At 35.1% G+C, this 9,864-nt stretch overlaps 1 protein-coding gene across 1 annotated transcript; it reads right to left on the bottom strand.

Moving 5' to 3' along the window:
* Positions 1-4,367: 4,367 nt before the first annotated feature.
* On the bottom strand, positions 4,368-9,481 carry LOC21386151 (type IV inositol polyphosphate 5-phosphatase 7). The gene is made up of 13 exons (XM_024173420.1): positions 9,084-9,481; positions 8,857-8,941; positions 8,450-8,518; positions 8,239-8,323; positions 8,032-8,136; positions 7,118-7,943; positions 6,807-7,000; positions 6,429-6,537; positions 6,178-6,326; positions 5,803-6,067; positions 5,327-5,400; positions 4,990-5,217; positions 4,368-4,547 (listed from the first exon to the last, which is right to left on the bottom strand). The coding sequence occupies exons 1-10, from the start codon at positions 9,111-9,113 to the stop codon at positions 5,845-5,847; spliced, it is 1,875 nt and encodes a 624-aa protein (XP_024029188.1). The 5' UTR covers positions 9,114-9,481; the 3' UTR covers positions 4,368-4,547; positions 4,990-5,217; positions 5,327-5,400; positions 5,803-5,844.
* Positions 9,482-9,864: the final 383 nt, after the last annotated feature.

Raw genomic sequence — 9,864 nt, 5'->3', positions numbered from 1 at the left:
TTTTTGTTAGTTTTTATGTGTGTTTTCGTTCTTTGTTTGAAGGATAGGTGGAAGTCTATGATTTGGAAGGTTTTGGACAAATTTCGGTGGAAAAAGACAGCAATCATAGCGCTTAGGCGCCAATCTGTAGCGCCTTGGCGCTGAGTTATACGGAATCAACAATTTGGGCAGAACTGGTGGCGCTTTGGCGCCAGTTTGTAGCGCCGTGGCGCCGAAATCCGGCAGAATTTGTGCACTGGGCAGAATGGGCAGCGCTTAGGCTCCCATTACAGCGCCGCAGCGCCCATGCATTTGACACAGTAGCGCCGCAGCGCTGGAAACTCAACGCCGCAGCGCTACGACGCGAGAAATTACGCGTTTTAAAGGCCAATCGCGCGAAAACTTACCCGTTTTGACCCTAATGCTCTGAAACATATAAATAGATGATTCTAGGGCAATTAGAGAAAACTTTTAGACTGTGGAATGACGGCTGGCTTTTGAGAGAAGATTCAAGAGAAGAAAAGGAGAATTGGCTACGGAGAAGAAGAACGGCTCAAATCCGGAGATGGCTACGCTTCAATTCAACTCCAAACTAGTTCTTTTCTTTCCTTTCCAATGATTAAGACTTTGTTTAGGAATTTATTTTGTTTAGAGATGAACTAATTCCTTTTTCTAGGGCTACGATGTAGCCGGATTATGAATGTTCGAATTCTCAATCTTCTTTTTAAGTAATTGATGTTTAATCCATATATGCTGAGTATTTCAATTTATTCTTAATGCTTGTGATTGTTTGGCCAACTATTACATGATTTTGTATTTGATTTGAGACTGAGAGGTGATAATTGAATAAGCTCTTAATTGAAATACCATGAGTTGTTCATAGGATAGAGATATCTATGATGCTTGTGCAGTTGTTTTGAATTTCTTGCACTTAATGATTTTCAACAGGTTTAGAAGTCTGACGGAGATGTAGATTTTGCTTGTTGGATTAATATTATTGTTGCTTGAGAAAGAATAATAATTGTTTTAGAGAAATTGCTGTCAGTATAGGATTGAATGTTAATTTGCTTGAATTATGAGAATTTAAACATGATTAATTTGGTGAAATCGGAAACCCTAGAATCTTAATCTATTGAATTTTCATCTGTTGCTTAGCATTGTTTAATTTATTTAATTGTTTTAGTTTTACTTTACTTAATTTTATAAACTCTCTTTTCAAGTATTCAAATAAAATTAGGGTTAATATAATTTCGGTAATTAGTAAACAACAATCCTCGTGGGACGATATTTTTATTCACTATTATATTACTTGATTGCGATAGCGTATACTTGCGTTACGATTTTTCACAACAATAAAGTTTAATGCACTCACACTACCAAGGTATCGGTACAAGATCTCAACATAATAATGAATTATTTCAAGGACCTCTTTATCCTCTTGATCAATGCACATGCAAAAAATACAAACTAGCATATTTGCATAAGACATTCACGTATCTGTCGAATCACGACATAATCTCACAAACTTTAGCCTAATTTATTTTACCGATTTGAGTTTTCAATTTCAGTTTTGTTATAGTTAAAAGTTCTTATAAAAATTTACATCTAACTTTTTCTGTTACAGTTAAAAGCTCTCATATAAAGTCACATCTCAGCTCAAATTGGCGAATTGAACGAGGCTGAAATTAACCTTATAAAGACTATACTCATAATCGTGTATTACCTGTTATAAACAACTTTGTATCCTCTCCACTCCACAAAATTGCAACGCTTGGGTCCTCGAGTAAGAATAACTCCACTAAGCTCACATATTACCTACTCCGAATGCACATCCCAAAAACAATTTGGTTATCAACAAAACCATTAAAAAGAAAAAAAAAAACTCAACAGAGCTGATTCACTCAGCATCAAAATGTTTACAGGCATAAAAACATACGTTTCTCAGTTTCAGATACATGAATTCTAAAAACTTGTTCCTGAGACGTCAACATAGTTAGATTCACATCACTGTCGCCAAAATGCAAAGGAAAAACACGTTACCAGGTTATCGCCTTTTTGCATCGACCATTTTAATTGTCGATTAAGCCCCAGAGAGAACTGCAATCCAAGTTTATCAACCAAACTGATAAAGTACACATTCAAAATCGTAAGTGTAACCAATTTCCCTTTTTTTCTTTCTTTTTCTTTACATTCAGAGCACTATTCTCCTTATGGAATTAAAGGAGAAATAATAAAATAAAGTCCCGTTCATTTTAATTGATTCGAGTTTAAAATTTAAGTTTTGTTACAGTAAAAAACTCTCAGAAACAGTTACATTTAACTTTAACTTTTTTACTACAGTAAAAAATTCTCACACAAAATCACATTCCAATTTAAATTAAAAACTCAAATCAACGAACTAAATATACATTATCAAACAACTTTCCCCCCAACAAAAAATCCTCTGCTGTACAGAATACAGATGCTCCCTCTACACATGCCAAAAAAAAGTGTATAAGACCATCCTTTATGGGGCATAAATGATTTTTTTTAGCAAAATTCAAAATTTTTTATCACTGGCACACTATCAAAGCAACTTAGAAGGGAAAGGGACCCACAAAATTAAGTCGAAATTTAGAAAATTTAACCCCAACACTAACCAGGAACAAAAATGAGCAACAAATTTGCCACTTAATAAGCTTGCAATGCAGAAAAACGCCATGCAAAACAGGCTAAAAGCTAATGCAGAAAACACGTTTGCAATGGTTATGTATAAGCGAAAAACGCGAGCGCTAAAACTTGCAGAGAATCGAACCATACTCTCTGATTGCGAAACTTTGAGGAGGATTTAGAACTAGTGGAAGATTAGGAAATGTTTCAGCCCAAGAAACGTATATGGCGATCGAAGAAAGGCGTTTGGTTGCCGAGAAAATGTTGGTAAGAGAAGGAAACTGAGAGTCAATCACCACAAGTAAATGGGGCCATTAGATCACGAGGAAGAGAGAGAGAGAGATCTGCTAATCTGCAAGCGATCTCCAAGACGTAACTCACGAAGACGATAAGATTCCCCTTGCGACGGCGACAGTGGTGAAGGGGCGGCGAGAGAGAGAGAGACAGAGAGAGAGAGAGAGAGAGAGGGGAGAGAGGAGATGACGGAGTGAGCGAAAGAACGAGAGGGAAGAGAGAGAACCAATTGGACATGACTCTGGATATTTTAGTCTTTTTAATTTGATAATAAAATATAGAAGGGTATAGTTTTTTAAAGGAACAAAAAAGACGTTTAGTTGGATGATTCAAATTATGATTTAAATTATGATTCATAGTTTGATACAGTATTTTTTATCATAAAAATTACACCTAAATCGAAATTAATTCTAATTTTATAATTTTAATTCATGTAATTTTTTAATTAAAGTTGTAATGGAGTTGTAATAAAAAGTAAGAGAATAGATCATAATTATTGTCGATGTAAAAAAAAAAAAAAAAAAGGCATCTAATCCGTTGCTTAATTTGCTATAACAAATTACACAAAACGCCATGTCGTCAATTATAAATTGTAACAATATGTTCTAATTTCTATAATTATTGGGTGATAACCAATGATCGAAAAAGAAATGTAACCAGAAAAGAGTTTAAGGGTGTGTTTAGAATAAAGATTCGTACTATGATTTTGATCATAATTCGTTATTTATTATAATATTTTCTCTCATAAAAAAAACACACGTAAATTAAGAATGATTTTGAATCATAATTCTGAATCCATAAATTAAACGTTCTCTAAAATAATTATCAAAATGAAAAAATTTCACGTTTAAAAATTTCACTTGCTCTTTTATTTTCACGTCTAAAGTTATTAGTCATGGAGTGATCGGTATTATCTTAGCGTTGGTTTCATAAACCAAAAACGCAAAAATCGCAGAAGAAACCCAACATTAACGAGTATTGTCCATTTGCTGTCTGTTCCTGTTGTTTTCTATCCCTTGGTGGGGGGGCCTTAAAAAAAAAAAAAAAAAAAAAAAAAAAAAAAAGACAATTGTAGTGCAAACAGCAAAAGACAAATTCAGAGAGATGTACCATTCTCTCTGAAAGACCAGTCTCTCTCAAAATCATGTCTTCTCCCCCTTTGAATTTCTTTTATCTGCCAAACCAGTAAAACTGTCTCTTGCTTTCACGTTTTGTTATTCACCTCATTAATGTATTTAAGAAAAAAAAAAGAAAAAAAAAAAAAAACTGGAGAGAGTAATTAGAAGATGGGAGCTTATCAAGAAAACGACCTTTGTTCAGTACAATCATTTGAAACAACTGGAGAGAGTAAGTGGGGGTTCAGATTCTCTATCTTTTTTTTTTTTTGTTTTTTTTTTTTTTTTGCATTTCATTTTCTTTAGTAATTGAGTATCCATCAAATTTTGGCTTTGTATTAAAAACAAAAGAGAGTATACAAATGATTATTTTGACCATCTTTCTCCTTTGTTTGGCCATGTCACACATATTCCATGAACAAATAAAAGAATCTTGAATTTAAAAAAAAAAAAAAAAAGAAATCCTCAATCTCCCCTACAAGGCAGTTCCTAGTTGGATTAAGTTTAATCCTGCAAGACAACACAAAAGTTTTAATCATAAGCTTATGAGCTACTTGTGTTACCAATTAACCATAATAAAAACAAAAAGTATACAAAAAAATAGTAATGATAACAAGTAAAAACTCCCTAGTAGGATATGAGGGGGTAAAAACAATCGTACAATTTTGAACGGTTAAATTATTAATAAGTTTTACTATATCAGCACAAATTTTCATTAGTCTCGTTCATTTCACTAACTTAAATTTTTAATTTTAATTTTACTATAGTTAAAAACTTTCATGAAAAATCACATTTAACGTTTTATGTTATAATAAAAAATTTTCACATAAAATTATATCTCAATTTAAATTAATAAACTGAACAAGATTTATTTTTTCCCTTACCCTATCTGAGAATTATTCAATAATAATAATAATAATAATAATAATAATTAGTTTTTAAAAAAAAGTACCTAATCATTTTGCAGGGCAGTTTGAGATGGTCAGAAAGGCAGTTGTCCGTAAAATGGGTTACCAAATAATTCTCCGTACTTAAATCTGATAACTTTGAAGCTAACTAGTTATGATGATGCTGAATGCTGATCAAATGTACAAATCTCATGGAACCTTTTTTTTTTTCTTTTTTTTTTTTTTGTTTTTGTGAGCTGATCAGTTAACCGACCAAAATACAAAATTAGTGCCTGCCCAAGAGAAAGCAAAAAAGGATAAGAGTTAGACAAAGAAACCAAAGACAAACATCAGAACCGAGAAAGGCAAAAGAAAAGGGGGGAAAAAAAAAGAAGAATTTACCTTTTTCGGTTTGTGGGCAATGGAATGTCTCCATCGCCGTATGGGGATGAAAATTCTACAAAGTGATTCCCAGCCTGCAAATGGGGACCAAAATCCAGGTTAGAACTCGGAAGAAGCAAGAAATCTCCTTCAATTTTTTTTTTTAATAAACAGAAAGTGAAAAATACAAGAGACTTTTCAGAATATTATATGCCATGCCAGCCACATATTTGTCTTTAGAGGTAGGTTTTCACACAGATTCTAGAAATGCCCACTTGCTAAATTAGTTAAAACTAGGCAAAAATATCTTCTGCTTTGGTTATTTAGTAAGAAAAGTCTAAAATCTGCAATTTTTATGGGTTGCAAGAGGTGAGCAAATCTACTTGATTTGGAATACCACATGGAAACTCTTCAACGAGTGTTGTATAAAAAACAATAAATAAGTGGAAAGAGCATTCCTAGTTTACATTATAATACAAACTTAAAAGAGAACATACCTGGATGTGTAACGATGTGAGTCAAAATTGTTCAACCATATTTCAGAAAAAGCTAAGTTCAGTATATCCATGTGAATATGGTAGCAACTCCTCCACCTCAATCCTAGAACTAGAATAACTCATGCTTTTCTTCAATCGGCTATGGCTAGAGACAACCTCGGCCCAAAACAGACCATAAACTGGCCTATGATCTGAAAATCTAGATTCGCCACGAACGTAAGATAATTGGTGAAGCCCTTCTCCATACCACAGAATTCGATCACACCTTCATGAACAAAAACCTTTTTAATTCCTCATCACCTTCTATGTATCTCTTTCTTTTTATACTGTGGCATGTTTGTTCATTTGTACTTTTATAGTAAGAGAGAATCTTACCAAGCTGGCGTTCGACGTTTCTCTTTCGGGTGCATGTCATCCCCTGCATATCTATCTGAGTTAGTGGAATATTTGTACGTTGGTGGGAAGTAAATCTTTCCCTCATTCCATCCCACAAAAACACGGCCTCGTCTCTGCTCTATCCGTAACTGCAAGAGAGCCATCAATAAGGTATGGAAAGGTTAAGAATGAGCTTATTAGAGCAAAGTAAAACGAAAATTGAGAAGCATTTTGAGGGATTACAAACACGCCTGGTCCTTCTCTAACAAGGCCCGCCAATTTTGCATCTCAACGAGGGCCTTTGCAGTGCGATAAGAGGAGGCAATTCGATAGTTCAAATCTCCGAGCCAAATAACTCGACTAGATTAGAAAGGGAAAAAAATATGTAATTAGGAAATGTAAAACATGTCTTTATACAAAGTTAAATTGATAATGAAATGAACCCATAGAGCAGATTCAATTAAAAGATATCATATCTAATGAAGGTTCCATATCATTTTAGTCCATTTTATGCAAAAAAGGAACATACTTTAAGCTTGTTGTAGATCTCCATAATCACAGGAGCGAATCTTTTCACTCTAAGTCCTACAAGTACTATTTCATTGAGGGCTAAGGATCAAGGATCTTACTCATGCTCAAGGATAGTCTCCGGGGACTTCTCATCACCAGCGTTATGAACCCGTGGAAACCTTGTCTTTCTAAGAATCTCCATGACATCAGAGTTCCTTCTTAGTTCATCACCCTCCTTCTGTCCTGAAGTTAAATGACTACAAACAAAGCAAAAGCTGGTTTGGTGCAAAGACATGCTGACTGAAATGGATCCCTGCAAAACAGAGCAGAACACAAATATTAAATTAGTTATTGCAGAGTACTAAGTTTCAGGACCTATTACATGAAAAGAGTAGAAACTTAAAAGAATTATTTCTTAGCTATTTAGTACCTTATTTCCAAGGTAACCCATTAACCCTCTTCCAACACAAGATACCTTCATGTTTTTAACATGATCCCTCAATTCACTTCTGACCCAAATGGTGAGAAATATGCCAACCATTTGCTTGCTTGCAACCAAGCAATATCTTGATTGCCCTCTTTTTCGATATCCGTCATCATTGGATGCAGATCCACCGTAGCAATAGGACATAGGTGAGAATAACACAGTACTTGGTGAATCACCAGGTCCATTATCATCATCAGAAGAACCCCATCTGGAGTAGTCACTAGGCCTAGAATAGTCGCTCGGCCTATGACCCGACCGGTGACTCGAATCAAAGTCACTTGGCCTGTGACTGTAATCACTTGGCCTGTGGCTGTAATCACTTGGTCTATGCCCATAATCAGTACTCGGTCTGTGACCATAGTCACTCGGCCTATGACCATAGTCACTCGGCCTGTGACCGTAGTCACTCGGCCTGTGACCATAGTCACTCGGCCTGTTGCCAAAGATCACCCTATCGCAGACACTGAACCGGCGATCAAGTCTTGGCTGAGAGATTGAAGGATCATTTTCCATCCTCCAACTGTGAGTTGTTTGAAAAGATCGGCGGTGAAAGAAAGACGAGTTCTTCCGCCTTGCTGATCCCTCAAAATCTGCATCCAATTCCACAACAGGCTGTGGAATTGGAGATGGTGTATAGCAGCCGCTACAACCACTTGTCCCCGGAAGGTTGTTGAGCGTCTTTCGAATGAGAGCCAGCCATTTCTTGGCAGGGCCGTTGTCTTCTGCACCAAGAACATTGCCAGCATTCAGTGGGACTATCTCCTGAAATCTGAAAGAGAGAAGTAACATACATTAACACCTACATACCATGTGATCCTCGGAGTAATGTGTACAGAAAAGTTGGCCTAAAATCATACCCAAGAACATAAATGTCTGCAGGAGGCGCGGCGTGAAGCCATTCGTCGAGATTTAAGTTACTTGGTGGAGATCTTCCAGCCACATTCCATGATGCAACAAAAATGCTGATCCCAAAAATTAAAAAGCAAAGCAAAGATTAAACACGTGAGTAACAATTTAAAAAGATCAAAGACATATGAGCAAGAAGAACATCCAGAAAAGAGTACCTATAGTTTTGGACATCGAAAATTCGAGGGTGCTCGAGATTCATTCTACCTCGGCGACCCTGCTCACCGTTCTTGCTAAATTTCTCTGTGCATAACAAATAATGAACATAAGCAAACATAAGATATTTAGAAATAAGTAATATTAATTCCTTCCTTGAGACATTATTTGTCAGATTTTTGTGGTTCTTACAACAGATTACTAGTTATAAACCTGTTTTGCTCTTTTTGATTGTGCAGGGCTCTCTCTCTGAGAAACTAGTCCTGTATTCAACATCACCTCCTGAAGAAGCAAAATTATTGTGACAAAATAAATCATGAAGGAAAAGGAAAGAATAACAGCTTGATTGATTAATTGATTGATTAGTAGCCAAAGAATTAAAAAAAAAAAAATTGGAATCATCCATAGTGTAAATTAGAACGGAAATGCTCAGAATTTTGGGATAAAAGAGACAAGAATTTGGGTAGAGTTCAGAATTTTCACACTTCAGCCAATAGGATGAAGTGTGAAGACATAGGAAAAAAAATGAACTTGTTTCTTACAACATTTTGATAAATTATTAAACTAACCACTAATATAAAGGCAGGAAAAAAAAAAGAATAAGTTAATGAAAAAAATACCTTCATAAACATCATCTGCCTGAAAGTCTTCAGTCTTGCTCTTGATGTTGAACAACTTTCTGACCATTTTCTTTGACCATGAGAGCTAAAACCAAACAACAAACAACCAATTAACATTTTCCAAAAATCCAAATCATTAGAAGAAAAATAAATACAAACTGGGAAATTTTCCCATGTAAAAAAGATTTTGGCTTCCAACACAAGAAAATAAGAGGAAAAAAAAAAACCTTGCTGTTCTTGGAACTCCCATCTCTCATTGTTCCACTTTTACTTCATATACAGCCACTCCTAGTAAATCTTTGCTATTTTTGGGCAACTGGGTTTTGCTCAAAACCCGCCAAAGAGTTTGTTATCAGACGATCAAACAACCGAATAGACCTCCAATATTCATATCATGAAAAGCAAAAAAATAAAAATAAAAATCTCTCTTTTCCCAATTTCTTGGTTCAAAGCTCCAAAAACTGAGAAATGGGTTTTCTTTGTTTCTTCTGAGTTTGCTGTTCTTGTGATTCTCTGTAGCTCTAATAGGCTCTTGTTGAAGTGTACGAGTAGATACGCAAAACCAGAAAAATATGAAGCCACGAAAGATGACTAGAAAGAGAGAGAAACAGAAAGAGAGAGAAACACTTTAATGCGTGGGAAGAGAGATTGATTAGATTCTAAATAGAACAAGACAATGCGGCAGACATATAAGAAGAGAGAGAAAAGAGAGAGAGAGAGAGAGAGGCTTTGGCCTTCAAATTCTTCTTCTTCTCATTCTCTCTCTCTCTTTCTCTTTTTTAAGACCTCGTTCTCAGCAACAAAAAAAACAGCACAAAAACAATAAACAGAAACAAAGTAAGAGAGGAGAGAGAAAAATGGAAATGGAAATAAAGTATTGATTTTGAACAGCACAAAGCGCGAGAGAAAGAGAGAGGAGTTGCTTTATTTGAATTAAAAAAAGAAAAGAAAAAAAAAATTTTACTCAAAGCTCAAGACATGAGAGAGCAAAACATGATGTGGGCAACG

Source organism: Morus notabilis, unplaced genomic scaffold (assembly GCF_000414095.1).
Source record: "Morus notabilis unplaced genomic scaffold, ASM41409v2 Scaffold2967, whole genome shotgun sequence".
In the NCBI taxonomy this organism is placed as follows: domain Eukaryota; kingdom Viridiplantae; phylum Streptophyta; class Magnoliopsida; order Rosales; family Moraceae; genus Morus; species Morus notabilis.
The sequence above is the reverse complement of the archived record's forward strand: the minus strand, read 5'-3'. Positions and strand labels throughout refer to the sequence as shown.